Source organism: Liolophura sinensis, chromosome 8 (genome assembly GCF_032854445.1).
Source record: "Liolophura sinensis isolate JHLJ2023 chromosome 8, CUHK_Ljap_v2, whole genome shotgun sequence".
In the NCBI taxonomy this organism is placed as follows: Eukaryota; Metazoa; Mollusca; class Polyplacophora; order Chitonida; family Chitonidae; genus Liolophura; species Liolophura sinensis.
In genome coordinates, this window is record NC_088302.1 from 22,381,475 (window position 1) to 22,400,789 (window position 19,315).

At 39.8% G+C, this 19,315-nt stretch overlaps 1 protein-coding gene across 1 annotated transcript in view; it reads left to right on the forward strand.

Annotated features, from left to right (window-relative positions):
- The first annotated feature begins 588 nt into the window (after positions 1-588).
- Positions 589-19,315, forward strand: part of LOC135472785 (WD repeat-containing protein 3-like) — a 28,254-nt gene continuing 9,527 nt past the window's right edge. Inside the window, exons 1-18 of the mRNA XM_064752453.1 lie at positions 589-760; positions 2,092-2,301; positions 3,121-3,239; positions 3,722-3,800; positions 5,160-5,255; positions 6,115-6,234; positions 7,002-7,103; positions 7,831-7,928; positions 8,333-8,468; positions 9,385-9,575; positions 9,941-10,034; positions 10,287-10,388; positions 10,907-10,992; positions 11,565-11,633; positions 15,401-15,473; positions 17,364-17,521; positions 18,466-18,577; positions 18,924-19,058. Coding sequence (XP_064608523.1) covers positions 590-760; positions 2,092-2,301; positions 3,121-3,239; positions 3,722-3,800; positions 5,160-5,255; positions 6,115-6,234; positions 7,002-7,103; positions 7,831-7,928; positions 8,333-8,468; positions 9,385-9,575; positions 9,941-10,034; positions 10,287-10,388; positions 10,907-10,992; positions 11,565-11,633; positions 15,401-15,473; positions 17,364-17,521; positions 18,466-18,577; positions 18,924-19,058 — 2,151 coding nt within the window. The 5' untranslated portion in view covers position 589. The remainder of the gene's footprint in view (positions 761-2,091; positions 2,302-3,120; positions 3,240-3,721; positions 3,801-5,159; positions 5,256-6,114; positions 6,235-7,001; positions 7,104-7,830; positions 7,929-8,332; positions 8,469-9,384; positions 9,576-9,940; positions 10,035-10,286; positions 10,389-10,906; positions 10,993-11,564; positions 11,634-15,400; positions 15,474-17,363; positions 17,522-18,465; positions 18,578-18,923; positions 19,059-19,315) is intronic.

A 19,315-nucleotide genomic window follows, 5' to 3' on the forward strand; every position in this document is an offset into this window, starting at 1 on the left:
AGCAATATTATAAATGAATGGATACTTACAACACTCTGATTTGAGTCACTTCAGCAAGCTAGATGTATTTGTTTTGATTTTGACATTTACCTTGTCAGACAAGAGACCCGCAAGATAAAAAAAAAAATAAAACATGAAGGTTTCACTTATTGAACTGCCATGGGAATTACAATGTGAAACAAGATGAAATGTGTCATAATCTGAAAGAAGGACATTATTCATGCTTTTTCATCAGGTAAAGGTTCATCAGACTACATCAGCATCTGTCACTTTTCCAGTATGGATAGTACTAGTACAATGTTCTCAACTGTTCCTGGATAAGCTTTTTTTTTTGACACTTTCATTGGGGATAACATGTTCAAAGTGAGCCAAGTTGCCATGACTCTTGAGGCTTTATGTCAGGTGATTTGGTGACATTCTTGCTTGTGTTTTCCTCTAGGCTTTGCTCAGTTTCCTCTACAGGTCTCGACGGTGTGTTTGGTATATCCATCATCATGATATTTATGTAGAGCTGTAATTCTTTGGCCTGAAATATTGCCGATGTCAAGTTAAGCCATAATCATTCCGACATTCTTTCATTGCAGGTGTGATGGGTTTAACGCGTCAGTACGTGAGATACACGGAGTGTGGACTGTTTGGGGTGGTGGGGAGCCAGAAGTCCAACCTTCTACTTCTCAACCTCCAAGGATCAAAGTGCCGATATTGTGCTGTGGGAGTCTGTGAGAATGTAATCATCTGGGATTTAAAAACGTCTGAAAAGGTGACTACGTAAACTGACCTTCTTCAGATACTTATGGTTTCAGTATTGTTATATGCAGGGAAATTGTTGACCAGTGTACATGTGTCACGAACTATGCTTCCATTCTCCTTGACCATGTTGACCAGTGACATTGCTGGTCAAAAAAACAGAAATGGATTAAATTAGAGATGGTTTTATATATATGTATATATAGATGTTCATCTTGCAATATTTCAAAAGATAATGCAGTGGGTTTTGGCAATATAGTACCAAGGGATGGCCAAGAGCAAAGAGCAAAACTTTACACCAGTGTACATTCCAGTCTCCAACACCAAAGTGTTATCAGTTTCAAGCCTATTCACCATTTTCACCCGTCAGACAGGTGTGGCAGACAGGTGTAGTATTCAGTGACCTGTAAGGTCTTCCCTGGCACTCCATACCCTCAGGTGTACAAAAGGCTACCTGTACAGTACAAGTCTTGTCATATGGCATGATGCCACAGATACAACAAATGTTGCATATAACCAACGAAGCGCACCATAAGGATGCTGGACGCTGGCATGACCTTTAGAGCTGTTGCCAGAGCCCTTAGCATTAATGTGTCAATGATTAGTCATCTCAGAAGACATCATGAAGAACTCAGCACTACAGCTAATTGCCAGCATGCCCACTGACCCACGACCAAATCAGCCATATTTGCCTCTTCCTCCACCATGACCATTTCAGGCCAGCCACTGCCATAGCTAATGTAACTCCGGGCTCAAATCTGGGTCGGGTCATGCCAGAGGCTTTAAAAATGGTACTTGTTGCCGCCTCGATTGATGCTCAGCACTGAGAGGCTAGAGCAAGGAAACTGGCCCCTGTTTCGTGAAGCACTCTTAACGTTACATTCACTTAACTACGGCGGCCATCAGTACTGTAAGCACAACGTTGCCATGGTAGTTGCGAGCTCGTAATGATAAGAGAGCTTTGTGAAACTGGGCCCAGGACTGGTTGGCCCAGTATCACCATAATGTGCTTGGGTGAGGATTCATGTCTGGTGTCTGCGGCATGATATTTTAGTAACTGCAGCACTTTGGCGTTATGGATTCGCCCTGCCACAAGAAGACGCAATATATGTATACACTCATCATTGTCAAATGACTGAAAACTTGTTAAATACGACGTTAAACACCAAACATACACACATAAATACAAATATAAAAGTTTGACTAACCAAACGACCAACTGGCTGATGACCCGACTTAGAGAGCTGGAATTTATAGCACTGTTGATGAATTTGATCAGCAAACTTATTAATACATGTTCTTTTAACTGCCATTGCGTGATTATTAAAATTTGTTGTGTTTTAGTTCAGGGCGTTACCAGGAGAGAAGCATGAGGTTACTGTAATTACAGCGAGCCCAGATAACTCTCTGCTGGCTGCTGGCTACAACAATGGCACTGTCAGGATTTTCAACATAGCTTCAGGGGATGTCAGCATTGTCTTCAATGGACACAAGTCAGCTGTTTCCGCCCTTAACTTTGATGACCAAGGCTTGAGGCTGGTTTCTGGAGCTAAGGTACTACAAGCTTGCAAAGACAGTTAACTATCCTTATACTGGACCAGTGTCACAGAGCATAGTTTAGGGCTTGGTCCACTTCACAAAACTTCGTGTTATAAAAGTACTGTAACTGTTCTAGTAACAGATGTCACCTTATGGACTATAATCTAGACAGTGTCTTTTAGGAAAAAACTTACAAGAAATATATGTTTACTCTATAGCTTTATTTTGTTATAAGAGTATCAACCATAGGTATTAAGTGAACTAAAATTCATACATGTATACTAGTTCTGGGTTACATGTTTTTCAGTCTTTTTCAAAATATAGCCGTTTGTCTTAGAAATCTAGTATGTTCAACACAAGGTTTCCCTTGTCTTGTGTAGTAAGTACTTCAGAATTGTGCGGGGGCCTCAGTGGCTGAGGGGGTTAGCACACCAGCATGGCGCAATGACCCAGGAACCTCTCACCAATGTGGTCACTGTGACTTCAAGTCTGCTCTTGCTGACTTCCTCTCCGGCCATATGTTGTAAGGTCTGCAGCAGATGGTTATGGGTGTCCCGTGGGCTCCGCTTGGTTTCCTCCCAACATAATGGTGACCGAGGTCATATAAGTGAAATATTCTTGAGTACATTGTAAAATGCCAATCAGATAAATGAAGAAATGAAACCAAAATTATGCTTTTGGATTTTTAGCATTGTAGTATGAAACCAAGCATAGTTTAGCTATCGGTCAAAAAAAGCTTTCTTCCTTTTTATACAGATCTCATTTCTTTTTCAAAATTGTATTTGCTGTATGTGATTGTTACACTTGAATTTACCTACAATTTGGTCTTTGCAGGATACAGACGTGGTTGTTTGGGATGTTGTCAGTGAGTCGGGACTGTTTAGGCTGAAAGGACACAAAGGACTTGTTACCCAGGCCAAATTTGTAAAGGGGCATAACTTTCTGCTAACCAGGTAGGAGTTATTCCCCTTTGTTGTCTGTACATTCCCATGGGGCCATGAAATCATGAGCACTACAAAAGTTTTTCACGCTGCCTGTCTCTTTTGCATTATGGGTTACCAACTTGGTGTTTTATGCCATACTCAAGAATATTTCACTTATATAACGGCGACCAGCATTATGGTGGGAGAGAAAACGGGCAGAGCCCAGGGGAAACCCAAGGCCATCCGCACGTTGCTGACAGACCTTCCCACTTACGTCTTTATGATTTTGCCTGCCTCATCGGCGTAGTGATGTAAACAGTTTGATCCCTCCCTTTTCAGAGGTCCAGTCTCAAATTGAGGCTCAAGAAAAAGATGATTCCTGTTTATTTGTTGAAATCGTATTTGACACGATGAGATTTGATTAAGCACTACTTGTTATTAGTATGAATATATTGTCTTTATTTTTTAATACATTTTTTTAAATGTAATTTTTGTATTGTCTTTAATTCCAGTTCCAAAGACACATTTATTAAGTTTTGGGATTTAGATACTCAGCATTGCTTTTATACTTTGGTTGGTCATAGAAGTGAGGTAAGTAAAGAAACCATAATCCACAGGAATACAGCTTATCTGTGGGATTTTGTCTATATCATTCATTTCATGCATGATATAATTAAGGGTTTAACACCCTCGTCAGGATTCCCTTGAGATTTGACAGGGTACGAAACAAGGGTCAGATGTATCGGTTTGCACAACAAACACCAAGATGAATATGTTAAAGTCTATTCTACCCCAGCGAAAACGGCATACACTTTATTTCATATTGCCATTCTCTGTCACTCCCTCCGTAGATGGCTTGCATTTTAGACCAATCATTGACAAGTCTAGACCATTGCAGTTGACCTAGATAGCTAAATAAGCATGACGTCATGTGTCATGGTTGTGTGACATACATGTAGGAATGAAAAAGTATACTGTACATGTATTCTGACATTATAACCGCCAAGCTCAGATTAGAACGTCTTGAAACAAAGGCTTCTTTTTCCACGTCATGGCACCTGAGGTTAAAATAACACTGCGAAATAACACATTCATCACCAAAGGAAATTCTTATAGTTCACTTCAATAAAAATTGTAAAAGTAAAGTAACATGTAAACAAACTAAAATTGGTTTATTTATAGAAATAATGGCATGAAATATTATTATATTCGGGGAGGAAAACGTATCGGCAGGTGTGTTGCTTGACACACTTGATGTTGCTTGAATGGTCACCTCCATTTAGTATGTATATTTGCACACGGCCGGCAGCTAACAGTGGGGTAGAATATACAGACACACGATCAAATCCTAACAGTTAAATAATTTGCACTAGCCTGAGGGCTTTTAAGGCATAGTGTTTCAGTCCCGTTCCTGCTGGGATATAAGTGAAGTAAATAGAAAAAATATTTCATCAGTCACGGTTTGGAGACAGAGGTGTGAAAAAAAATATAATTTGAAGTTTACAGTTCAGCATACTGTGAGTTGAAAGTAAGCAGTTTCACTTTTTTACATCTACAGTGTTGGCGCCTTAATTTCCTCTCCACCTAAAACACCTTCTGGGTCCCATTTTTTACAACGCATTCTGGCAATTGATATCAGTTTACATCAACACTGTTGTGTTTGACATGCATGTATTCCTGTTTTATAGTATCAAACATGTGGCTAGTCATGTAAATGTTTGATCTGTTGTTAGCTGCTGTAATCAGCTGTAATTAACAGATGCTACAATAAGTCACTCACTTAATCAGTCAGTGTGTCAAGTGTTTGACATCCTGTCTTACAACCTAGATCTGCCATTCACGTAACAAAGGACCTCCATGCAAGACAACATGAACTTTTTTGCAAGTACGTTACAGCTGTTCCTAAGCTATGTTTGTTTTAATGTATCTCACTGTTTCCTCTCTTTCCAGATTTATGACTTTGTCTTACTGAGAGATGACACTGTGCTAGTCACTGGCTCAGCAGATAGTGAATTGAGGGTCTGGGAAATTCACTACAAAGACAAGGTGAGTTTGATTGTCCTAGCTGTCATGGGACTTAAGTTCATCTTAGATGAGGTTACCCTAATTTCCCAACCTTTTCGCGTATGAAAAATTAACTTCCAGTGCTATTTATGCACATTTTTAATTTGATTCTGGAGATAAAACTACATTGTTTGGTTGACCAGTTTCAGGGCTTTACAAAAAGTATAATTTTATCCGTCAGCACAGAATAATGTCTTCAGAATATGCTTGAGTAAACACCTTGCAAACAGTGCAGAAAGGTTGAAGAATTACAATATGTCTAAAGACTTCCAAAAATTGGCAGTGTTTGTTCTTTCTCCCTTGGACCCCAGCTTAAACATTATGCCAAAGGTCAATGGTTATGTGGCACTTCAGTTTCGTCCACTTATAAAACTGACTGTCAATTGTATAAGTGGAAAATTGTGGAGTGTGGCAAGAAATAAATAAATAAATATGTTATATAAATCTCTAAACAAGTGAACTTGAAATAGCTCTCTAAAGAACAGCATTTAAATGATGAAAGAGATAATTTAGGGAAAGAGGATATCAGAGACAAAAGAAACAGTTGTTCAACCAATCTTTGGTGTTATAGTTTGAAAAATCAATCATGGCTAGGGGTACAGGTATAATACTTTTTGTGCAGGGGAATTTTTTCCCCAATGGATGTATATTTTATATTATTACTCTTTGTCTTTTCACCTTATCATGTTTTATTTTTAAACATACCGTGAATACGGATTTATGATTTCTGCATGGTTATTTTCATGTTGTTGACACTTACATTCTGTAGATAAAAGCTGCCACTATCGCTACCATATTAAAACCTCTACAAATAAGCACCGGAGGTTATTTAATTTTGCAGGAGACTGATGCACCTGATGCGCCTGATGGGAAAGATCTTGTTACTCCCGCCAAAAGACAAAGGTTAGGATCTGATGGTGACGATGATAGCAATGGTGAAGAGGACTCCGATGAAGATGAGGTGATAAACAGTCTGTGCATGTACTTGTATAGACCCTTACCTTTAAAGCAATGTGAGTGAGGATGGTGAAGGGGGGGGAGGGGGGTGGGTGGTGGAATTCCCCTTCACAGGCAAGTAAAATTGAGACAGACACCTTAATAATATAGGTGTAGAACCTTTCACTCCAACGTATATGTTTCACAACCAGACTGGACCCAGGCATATATGTGGCGTATTTATTGTTTCCTCGGATTCTGATGGGTGGGTTGGGGTTGGTTGGTTAGCGCACCAGTGCAGTGTAATGACCCAGGAGCCTCTCACCAATGCGGTCGCTGTGAGTTCAAGTCCAGCTCATTGTGACTTGCTTTCCGGCCGTACGTGGGAAGGTCTGACAGCAGCCTTCTGATGGTCGTGGGTAGAGCCTGGTTTCCTCCCACCATAATGCTCAATGCTGTAAAATAAGTGAAATATTCTTGAGTACGGCGTAAAACACAAATTCAAATAAATAAATAAATCAGCCTGATGGGTTGTTGCTTTCCATGCTATATTCTTATTTGTCATTAGTTCCTATGCAGTATCTGCTTCAAGTATTGTCTGATTTTTGATAAAATTTTGTGTTCCTGTTCGTTTCGTGGCCTGTTACATATACACCACCAGCTGCCATTGGTCTGATGTTCATACAACTGATCATGGAAGTGATGCTTACAGAAACAACATTTATTGGAAAGCCAGCTGCTTTTGAAAATTGTAATGTTTTCTTCATGTCAGTTGAATATGTGCTTTTTCAGAATATTGTGAGCTGTAGTAAACTTGGATCCGTGATAAGGAAAGGGCGAAATAGACTGGTTTCCATGGTGACTGACAGGGATAAGAGATTACTGCTATGCCACGTGAGTACTATAATTTTTCTTTGGTGTTAAGGCCACACCAAATTTTATTCCATGTTTTATAGGTGATCAAACATTTAAAAATCTAAAAACAGAATAAAAATAAAGGTTAAAATTCAACTATTTATTTTATTCAATCTTAATGTTTAATGAGATTTTCCAGTTATTCAATCATTTTCCAGTCATGTGAATATGTCTTTATCGGGAGGAATTGTTTGCAATCCATATTTCTGTCAAATGAAAAGATTTTATCAATTTCATTTTTAATCTTTTACCCCGCTACCCAGTCTCTCTCCAATTTGAGTTCAAGACCAGCTCATGTTGGCTTCCTCTCCACTTCTATTTGGGAAGGTCTTCCTGCAACTTGCGGATGGCCGTTGGTTTCCCCAGTGCTCTGCTCGGTTTCCTAATGCCCATAAGGTGTCTGCCATTTTATAAATGAAATGTACTTGAGTACAGCGTAAAACATATATCAAATAAATAAAGAAAAAAAGTCATGAACATGTCTCTACAAAAGCACAGTAAACTTCAGTGAAACGGGTTACATGATAACACTTTATCGCACTGGGTTAAACATATAAACTGTTGCAGTTTAGTTATATTACTGTTGATGTACTGGTAATAAATACTAGTAATGTCTGCAAGTTAATAAAACTACAGCAATTCTTCATTATTGTGTGCATGATTCCTCGTTTTTGTTTAATTTCTTGAATTTTTGTTTTCCTTTTAGGGAAATGATACCTTGTTAGAAATTTACCAAATTCTGTCAGAAGAAGAACAAAGGAAACATTTAGCAAAACGACAGAAAAAAGCCAACAAGAAACAGAAGTAAGTTGTCTTTCAGGGTTTGTATAGCATGGGAATTTTATTTACTTATAAACATAATATCGTTTTGTTTTTGGTTGTGTTTCTTGTAAAACTTAGACAGGCTTTTGTATACATTTGTCAGGGCAGACATCATTTGCACAGTTGCCTTTGGGGGATCCTTTTTGTCTCCATCTTCGCCTGCAGGGTTGTCAACATTAAACATACCGGGAACAGATTCTTTTTTTGCAAATGTTTTAATGCTGCCAGTATAGGGTTGATTGATACATGCAAAATTTTTTTTTTAGTATCTTTCATTTTTATGTAGCTGACCTTTTTGTATTGATGAAAAAAAATGTGTTATAAAAGTAACAGCATGCATACAAGGTCTAAATACTTGTAACTTATTGCTGAGATGTTTCTTGTAGAAAGGATTCTGGGGTAGAATTACCTGTAGAGATGGAGCTTACAATGAAAGAGAGATTTCCATGTTTGAACTCTGTGAAAATGTCAGGTAAACTGCAAGCAGTGGATGTTCACCTGGATAAGCCTGGACAATCTCAGGTAAGATTGCAAAAAATGTCTGTTAACATTCATAAAGAAAGTTTCATGAACCCTTTTGAAATTTTATTGTTGATGCTGGGATTGTAGACAAATTTAATTATATATTTGCTGGCAAATCACAATAATTTTGAGTCACTCATCACATCATGACATTAAATCAAACAATAATGGATACCTCTTCCAGGTGTTCATTTTTAGAACTTTTTTCTTTTTTAATATTTATTAATTTCATTTTTAGCTCCTTGATAAAGACACAGCGTGAAAAATTCTGAACAACTAATGTTCTGGGTGATAATTTAAAGATAGAGAAGACATTATTAGGTTCAGCAAAGTAATGAAGGAGTTTGGAGATTGAATTCCTTTGTCACCAAAAGTGGCCTGGTGTATCATGTGACTTGTCAAAAATGTTAGGCAACTTTAATTGACATTAATTTACCAATCACGTGTCTCAACATGTTTTGGAGGTACAAGTGACACCTATTTTCATAAGGAACTTCTTAAGTTCACAAGCATTACTCAGTCATTTGTCTGCTCGAAATAACCTTTTGTGAAACTTATTTCGGACGCCCGTGTTTTAGAATATATAATAAAAAAACGTCACATGGTACAGTACGTAGCACTTTTTTAAAATTTTGCTATAAGTTTGATCTCCAATCTCAGCTCTTATAGGTAGAAATTGATGTTTGGGCAATTTCACAGATGTGGGTGAATGATTGATTGACTTAAGCCAGATTAACATGATCTTACTTTGATTCACTGGAGTTTTTAATCACCCAGGCAAAACAGTCATAAAAGGTTGCTCGTAATTTTATCAGATTTCCAGCTCACTTGAACATAGAAAAATGTAATTCCTCTATTCATCTTGCAATTTGGTTTAGTTAAGCAATTTAAGTTGTATTTCCTGCTTGTTTTGCAGGTGGTGTGTTTGTTGACGAACAACTCTTTGGAAATGTGTTCAGTTGACTTGGTACAGAAGAACTGTGAGTTGTCTCCCTTCACAAAGTTGACTATGCAGGGTCACAGGTCAGATGTGCGTACACTGAGCTTCAGTTCCGACAGCACTGCCATCTTGTCTGCTAGCGGAGAATTGGCCAAAGTCTGGAACAGGTACATATTGTGTGGATTCAGGTCATAAGTCTGATTCTTGAAGAAAAAAAAAACAAAACATTAGCTATGTTTTGAGATATCCACATGAACGAGTAGCTTTTATATACACAACAGGACATATTGGTTGGACTGGCTGAAATTATGGTGTTATAAACATACATAAACATAAACTCGTCTTGAAAAACTCTTGAAGAGTTAATACTTCAGCAGTGTAAGGTATTTTGATTTCTGAATTTATGATTCCCATTTAGTTTAAAAAGATGGATTTCTTTCAAATTTAGAAAGCCGAGGAGTTAACCTGTTATTCATTTTTATAACAATATATTATAGTTACATATCGTGTATTTCTAAATGTTGTTCTCCAGAACAAGCCTTCAACCAATCAGAACCATGCGTTGTGGCTATGCCCTCTGTTCGCTGTTTGCCCCTGGAGACAGACACGTTATCATTGGGACAAAGGTTGGTGACCTCTGTCTGTTCACAGAAACAGCGACTATGTCAGACATTTATCGCTTTCATAATAAGTTCTTCAAGAAGTCATGAACTGTGTGAAGAAATGTATTTTAAGAATTCATAAATAATTGTACCAGATTAAATAGAAATGTTTTTATGGACTTTTTTGGTGGTTGTTTTTTAAATTGTGATCAATTATTTACAGTAAAGAATACATGTAAGTCATGCAGATTCTCTGTAATAATCTTGTTTTCACAGACTGGTACCTTGCAGTTGTTTGATTTATCATCTGGTACATTGTTGGAGGAGATTTCAGCCCACTCTGGGCCCCTGTGGTCCATTTCCATGGCAGCAGACAAAGTAAGACTGAATTTATCAGCTGTTAGTTTCGCGAGCATGTGAACAATGTGTAGATGGTTGATAAAAGGGTACAGGATTCAGTTACATTGCAGTGCTATAAGGCACCTTAAAATCCAGTTTTCACGTTGTTCATATAGTTCTTAGGTGATTCAAAACCAAACATATATAAAAATGAAATGCACATGTATTAGAGTCTAGTATTTTATGGTCAAGAGGTCTTGAGTTTTTCATAAAAGGCACTTAGTCCTTGATAAATAACTTGTTTTCACAATTTCCAGTAATTGCAATGTAATGCCAGTACCATCTCAACATCTGTACCATACTTGAAATTTGACCTTTGCCAGCAGCCATATTATCATGTCTTTAATTTGTCTTTACTTAATGCTGGTTGTGTTACGTCTGTTTCACCTGCTCCACTGGTTTTTTGAACTGTACAGGAGCTAAATTGTAATATTTAATATCAGAAGTATCTCGACATCTACATCTTTTAAGCTGTCAAACTGGTCTTTGTTTTGTAGAGGAGTATTGTTTCAGGCAGTGCTGACAGTGAGGTAAAGTTTTGGAACTTTGAGATAGTGGAGGAGAGAAGTGGTGATCAGCTGAGGTGAGGTTTAGTGCGACACAGCAATGCAGACAAATCTCTCACTTTACAGGCTTCAGTTAACAGTTTGAAACATCAGGGGAAAATTCAAATGTAGATGAAACTGCTTGTCTCTTAAATGTTTTGTAATTAATATTGGTAAATAGGTTATATGAGTTGCATCAGATTATGAAAGTACAATATTGGTCAGAACTGAGGTTCTTCACAAGTTTCCCAATAGTTTTCCATCAGCCTGCTCATGGCTGGCCCTTGGTGCACCTGCGGAGTAATAGTGTGCTACCAGAGGTCATCTGAAGTACACCATTGATGACCTTGTGGCTGGCCACTAAGAATCTTTATCCTTCAGCATGAAAGTCGTGTGAAGTGTAGTACCTGGTTGCACGTGGAAGCTCTTTAGTGGAATGGACACGTTAACTAAATATTGTTCGAATTTTCATTTGAATGACTGAGGATAATGATGCGTTCTGTTTACAGATACAAATATCTTTTTGTTTTTGGCCAGGATGTGTTCTTAGTAGAATCTAGTGTAGTAAAAATAAAACCTTTTTTTAAGTATGTTTTTTGTATTTTTGTAGCAAACGTCTCAGTTTGGAGCACTCAAGAACATTGAAGATGGATGAGGAAGTGTTATGTGTGAAGTACAGGTAATGTGGTACATTATACTCTTCCAAGTTTGATAACACAGATTATTTGGACATGAATATGGTTTTGGATGAAAAACAAAATTTATTCCTGGTTGATTTATGTGAATGTTGTCCTGATTAAAAACACAGATGATGTCATGTACTTTACTAAAACATGACAGCCTTGAAAAAACTTCCAAAGTATGGTGGATGCATGAGCATTACCAACTCCTGGGCCAAATCATTCCTGAGCAGACGAAGCTGTGTCAAGCGGAAGGGCACAAAAGACATGAAGTGGCTGCTGAAAGATTTCGACAGTATTCAGAAAGCCTTTGTCCAGAGGGTTAAGGCAGCCATCTGAGAGCACAACATCCCTGATGAGCTTGTCATAAACTGGGACCAATGAGGAGTGAGTATGGTACCCGGAGGAGAGTGCACAATGGGGAAGTGTGGCGCCAGTCAAGTAACCGTGAACCATGACAAGAAACAGATCACCTCTCTTTTGGCAGTGAGTAGGGCCGATTATCTCCTTCCACCACAGCTGATTTACCCCAGGAAGTCAGAGTATTGCCTCCCCCAGTTCATCTTCCCTGAGGAAACCCAGAGTGAATCACATTGGAGCTGTGGGGAGTACATGTTGAGTCAGTTCATCTTCCCTGAGGAAACCCAGAGTGAATCACATTGGAGCTCTGGGGAGTACATGTTGAGTCAGTTCATCTTCCCTGAGGAACCCATAGTGAATCACATTGGAGCTCTGAATCACATGTTGAGTCAGTTCATCTTCCCTGAGAAACCCATGGTGAATCATATTGGAGCTGTGGGGAGTACATGTTGAGTCAGTTCATCTTCCCTGAGGAGCCCATGGTGAATCACATTGAAGCTCTGGGGAGTACATGTTGAGTCAGTTCATCTTCCCTGAGAAGCCCATAGTGAATCACATTGAAGCTCTGGGGAGTACATTGAAGCTCTGGGGAGTACATGTTGAGTCAGTTCATCTTCCCTGAGGAACCCATAGTGAATCACATTGGAGCTCTGGGGAGTACATTGAAGCTCTGGGGAGTACATGTTGAGTCAGTTCATCTTCCCTGAGGAACCCATAGTGAATCACATTGGAGCTCTGGGGAGTACATTGAAGCTCTGGGGAGTACATGTTGAGTCAGTTCATCTTCCCTGAGAAGCCCATAGTGAATCACATTGGAGCTCTGGGGAGTACATGTTGAGTCAGTTCATCTTCCCTGAGGAACCCATAGTGAATCACATTGGAGCTGTGGGGAGTACATGTTGAGTCAGTTCATCTTCCCTGAGGAACCCATATTGAATCACATTGGAGCTGTGGGGAGTACATGTTGAGTCAGTTCATCTTCCCTGAGGAGCCCATAGTGAATCACATTGGAGCTGTGGGGAATCACATTGGAGCTGTGAGTTCATCTTCCCTGAGAAACCCATCGTGAATCACATTGGAGCTGTGGGGAGTACATGTTGAGTCAGTTCATCTTCCCTGAGGAACCCATAGTAAATCACATTGGAGCTCTGGGGAGTACATGTTGAGTCAGTTCATCTTCCCTGAGGAACCCATAGTGAATCACATTGGAGCTCTGGGGAGTACATTGGAGCTCTGGGGAGTACATGTTGAGTCAGTTCATCTTCCCTGAGGAACCCATAGTGAATCACATTGGAGCTGTGGGGGAGTACATGTTGAGTCAGTTCATCTTCCCTGAGGAACCCATAGTGAATCACATTGGAGCTCTGGGGAGTACATTGAAGCTCTGGGGAGTACATGTTGAGTCAGTTCATCTTCCCTGAGGAACCCATAGTGAATCACATTGGAGCTCTGGGGAGTACATTGGAGCTCTGGGGAGTACATGTTGAGTCAGTTCATCTTCCCTGAGGAACCCATATTGAATCACATTGGAGCTGTGGGGAGTACATGTTGAGTCAGTTCATCTTCCCTGAGGAGCCCATGGTGAATCACATTGGAGCTGTGGGGAATCACATTGGAGCTGTGAGTTCATCTTCCCTGAGAAACCCATAGTGAATCACATTGGAGCTCTGGGGAGTACATGTTGAGTCAGTTCATCTTCCCTGAGAAACCCATGGTGAATCATATTGGAGCTGTGGCGAGTACATGTTGAGTCAGTTCATCTTCCCTGAGGAACCCATAGTGAATCACATTGGAGCTCTGAATCACATGTTGAGTCAGTTCATCTTCCCTGAGGAGCCCATAGTGAATCACATTGGAGCTGTGGGGAGTACATGTTGAGTCAGTTCATCTTCCCTGAGAAGCCCATAGTGAATCACATTGAAGCTCTGGGGAGTACATGTTGAGTCAGTTCATCTTCCCTGAGGAACCCATAGTGAATCACATTGGAGCTGTGGGGAGTACATGTTGAGTCAGTTCATCTTCCCTGAGGAGCCCATAGTGAATCACATTGGAGCTGTGGGGAATCACATTGGAGCTGTGAGTTCATCTTCCCTGAGAAACCCATCGTGAATCACATTGGAGCTGTGGGGAGTACATGTTGAGTCAGTTCATCTTCCCTGAGGAACCCATAGTAAATCACATTGGAGCTGTGGGGAATACATGTTGAGTCAGTTCATCTTCCCTGAGGAACCCATAGTGAATCACATTGGAGCTCTGGGGAGTACATTGGAGCTCTGGGGAGTACATGTTGAGTCAGTTCATCTTCCCTGAGGAACCCATAGTGAATCACATTGGAGCTGTGGGGGAGTACATGTTGAGTCAGTTCATCTTCCCTGAGGAGCCCATGGTGAATCACATTGGAGCTGTGGGGAGTACATGTTGAGTCAGTTCATCTTCCCTGAGGAACCCATAGTGAATCACATTGGAGCTGTGGGGAGTACATGTTGAGTCAGTTCATCTTCCCTGAGAAGCCCATAGTGAATCACATTGAAGCTCTGGGGAGTTACATGTTGAGTCAGTTCATCTTCCCTGAGGAACCCATAGTGAATCACATTGGAGCTGTGGGGAGTACATGTTGAGTCAGTTCATCTTCCCTGAGGAACCCATAGTGAATCACATTGGAGCTCTGGGGAGTACATGTTGAGATATATCCCAAGGTCTGTTCATCCTCCGGTAAAACCCTAAAGCTCATCGCCCGAGGGAATTCAATGCCATATTCGGCATATTCAAGGTGCACCAGGGGAGTGACCTCTTGGCCAGACTGAAGAGGAACAAAGTCCTTGTTCTTTTTGTGCCAGCGTGTTGTAGGGACAAACTTCAGGCTCTTGACTTGTCCATCAACAAAGATTTAAAAGACCAGTTAAAAAACGGCTTCAAGTCTTGGTATTCCTAGGCTGTTATGTTGTAATTTGACTCCTGTGGAAATGTGGACTTCCATTCACGCCAGGTGGATGGTGAAAGCGCACAAAGAGATCAGCAAGAGCCGAGAACTGATCAAGGATTTTCCAATGCTGGACTGTAAAAGTTTCATGTAAAAATATTTCATGTATGTAGTGCTAGTATTTCAGTGACCTTTGTTTGCAAATCATGTGCTTTTTTTTTGTTATTAAAAGTGCTATGACTGTACCCGATTTCTTTTGTTGTAGGTTTTAAAGTGTCTTGATCCAGTAATACTACTATCTGTAGTACTGGTATATGATACAACAATTGGAACGTTTTTATGCTTGAATTATTTTTCACAGTGAACTGTTGACCACAGAATCCATGAAAATTAGTTCCACGCAAATATTAAGTACCTCACAGTATTTTTTGATGTGGAAAATTTCCTTTGAATTTATTTGGCTGCTCTTTTGTGTTGTTTTTCAAGCCCAGATCAAAGATTGCTGGCAGTAGCACTATTGGATAATACAGTCAAGGTTTTCTTTGCAGACACACTTAAGGTGAGTGCAAGATACTAGTAACAAATGTGGAAAAGGCAAGACTAACCTGCTTCAACTTCAAAACACTCCTGTGTCCTATTGATCGAGTAACTGTTATCAATAAATTGTGACCATCCACTTGGAATATGTTACATTTGTCTGTTTGCCACAAACTGCTTGTGTTGTGTTTGGACATTTCATCAGACAACACTCTCATTGTGACTGACATTTTGTCTGTTTTCAGTTTTTCCTCTCCCTGTACGGACACAAACTGCCGGTGTTGTGTTTGGACATTTCGTCAGACAGCACTCACACTGTGACTGACATTTTGTCTGTTTTCAGTTTTTCCTCTCCCTTTACGGACACAAACTGCCAGTGTTGTGTTTGGACATTTTTTCAGACAGCACGCTCATTGTGACTGACATTTTGTCTGTTTTCAGCTTTTCCTCTCCCTGTATGGCCACAAACTGCCAGTGTTATGTTTGGACATTTCTTGAGACAGCACTGTCATTGTGACTGACATTTTGTCTGTTTTCAGTTTTTCCTCTCCCTGTATGGCCACAAACTGCTTGTGTTGTGTTTGGACATTTCATCAGACAACACTCTCATTGTGACTGACATTTTGTCTGTTTTTCAGTTTTTCCTCTCCCTGTATGGCCACAAACTGCCTGTGTTGTGTTTGGACATTTCCTCAGTCAGCACTGTCATTGTGACTGACATTTTGTCTGTTTTCAGTTTTTCCTCTCCCTGTATGGCCACAAACTGTTAGTGTTATGTTTGGACATTTCCTCAGTCAGCACTCTCATTGTGACTGACATTTTGTCTGTTTTCAGTTTTTCCTCTCCCTGTATGGCCACAAACTGCCTGTGTTGTGTTTGGACATTTCCTCAGTCAGCACTGTCATTGTGACTGACATTTTGTCTGTTTTCAGTTTTTCCTCTCCCTTTACGGCCACAAACTGGCAGTGTTATGTTTGGACATTTCCTCAGTCAGCACTCTCATTGTGACTGACATTTTGTCTGTTTTCAGTTTTTCCTCTCCCTGTATGGCCACAAACTGCCTGTGTTGTGTTTGGACATTTCCTCAGTCAGCACTGTCATTGTGACTGACATTTTGTCTGTTTTCAGTTTTTCCTCTCCCTGTACGACCACAAACTGCCAGTGTTATGTTTGGACATTTCGTCAGACAGCACTCTCATTGTGATTGACATTTTGTCTGTTTTCAGTTTTTCCTCTCCCTTTATGGTCACAAACTGCCGGTGTTGTGTTTGGACATTTCGTCAGACAGCACTGTCATTGTGACTGACATTTTGTCTGTTTTCAGTTTTTCCTCTCCCTTTATGGCCAAAAACTGCCTGTGTTGTGTTTGGACATTTCTTGAGACAGCACTCTCATTGTGAATGACATTTTGTCTGTTTTCAGTTTTTCCTCTCCCTGTACGGCCACAAACTGCCTGTGTTGTGTTTGGACATTTCGTCAGACGGCACTCTCATTGTGACTGACATTTTGTCTGTTTTCAGTTTTTCCTCTCCCTTTACGGCCACAAACTGCCTGTGTTGTGTTTGGACATTTCCTCAGTCAGCACTCTCATTGTGACTGACATTCTATCTGTTTTCAGTTTTTCCTCTCCCTGTATGGCCACAAACTGCCGGTGTTGTGTTTGGACATTTCGTCAGACAGCACTGTCATTGTGACTGACATTCTATCTGTTTTCAGTTTTTCCTCTCCCTTAACGGCCACAAACTGCCTTTGTTGTGTTTGGACATTTCCTCAGACAGCACTCTCACTGTGACTGACATTTTGTCTGTTTTCAGTTTTTCCTCTCCCTGTATGGCCACAAACTGCCTGTGTTGTGTTTGGACATTTCCTGAGACAGCACTGTCATTGTGACTGACATTCTATCTGTTTTCAGTTTTTCCTCTCCCTTTACGGCCACAAACTGCCTGTGTTGTGTTTGGACATTTCGTCAGACAGCACTCTCATTGTGACAGGATCAGCTGATCGCAACATCAAGATTTGGGGCTTGGATTTTGGGGACTGTCACAAGTCCATATTTGCTCATGATGATAGGTGAGTCTCGCAGCTGAGTATAAAACTGGAATATATTTATTAATGTGGCAATGTTACCGTGGTAATGGCAGACTTATTATATAGAACATCTGTCTCCTTACGTACAACTGGTTGTTCAAAACTGTTTTAAGACTTAGTACCAAGTATAACTTTAAGCTGTCTTCAAAGTACTTTGTTAAGAAATAATTGTGTAACAGTTTATTAAATATGAACTAAATCTACTGCTCATTGCTCATAAGCTTTGATTTTGGGACTTCACTGGCTGCTGAATGTGGTTAATATCTTAAATGTAAAATTCTCACCAATGCGGTCACTGAGCCCAAGTCCAGCTCATGCTGGCTTCCTCTCCGGCCGTATGGGGGAAGGTCTGCCAGCAACCTGCGGATGGTCGTGGGTTCCCCCCGGGCTCTGCCTGGTTTCCACCCACCATAATGCTGGCTGCCGTCGTATAAGTGAAATATTCTTGAGTACGGCGTGAAACACCAATCAAATAAATAAATAAATAAATGTAAAGTATGACTTAATACCAGTGTTGGCTAATACATTTTCTAACAACTTGGCCCAGAAAACAAGGGTTCATTATTGACTCTGTAAAAGACTTCAGAATTGTTTGCAGTTGAGACAATTTTGCTCTAAAAATATGTCAACATTCAGACTTGCCTGCTACATTTTATGACCATGATAATGTAACATTAATCCCAATGTGAAGAAACAAACAAAACAAATCGTTACAAAACTGTTTATATCTGTTTATAACACAGTTTCTGTTAAACACACAGCCTTTTTAAGTCTGGAAACTTCCCTCACAGTGTTAGAAATCATGTTTGTGTTAACTGCATGTGCTATTCTAGATTCTAATCATTCTCATTCCCTACATACACCTGTAAATACACTGATGATGACATTAGATATGTTGGGCTTACTTGTGTCCTTTCATTTTTCAGCATTATGTGTGTTCAATTTGTCCCCAAGACCCACTTTATCTTCTCTGGGGGAAAGGATCACAAACTGAAGGAGTGGGATGCGGATAACTTTGAACATATTCAAACCCTAGAGGTAAACCTCATATCAGATTTCTCGCCACAATATGGCTGAAATCATTCACTCATTCATTCATATCAGATTTCTGTGGAAAGGAGTTGAAATTTAATATGAATGTGGTTTTGGAGGAAAAACAAAATTTATACCTGGTTGATATATGTGAATGTTGTCCTGATCAAAAAACAGACGATGTCACATACATTAATTGATTAAAACATGACAGCCTTGAAAGGAAGGGATTATTTTTCAGCAGTTTGGCTTAAAACACTAACCCAACAAATAACTTGCTTCATTTTTTGATTGATGTGGTTTTAGTTTGTTCTAATTTGTTGCTTATCTCCCCTTTCTACCCCACTCGTAGGGTCACCATTCCGAGGTGTGGTGTCTGGCTGTCAGTCCATCCGGAAACTTCCTTGTGTCCGGGTCACATGACAAATCTCTGAGACTTTGGGAGAAAACACAAGAACCTCTCATTTTAGAAGAGGAGAGAGAATTGGTAAGGGTTAAAACAAATACCTCTTTAAAACTTTAATGTTCATATATTGGTTTGTGTGGTTTGGGGGGTAGGTAAATTGCTGAGCAGAAAATCTACAACATCTAATGCTTAAATGTGAGGTGATGAAAATAATGTAACTGATCACCTTTGAGAATGGAAATACAAGTACACTACATGTACATCAGTCAGTTTGAAAAGGTTGTTATCCTCAGTCTGACTAGTTTGTTCATCAAACAGGTCTATCATTTGAAAAACTG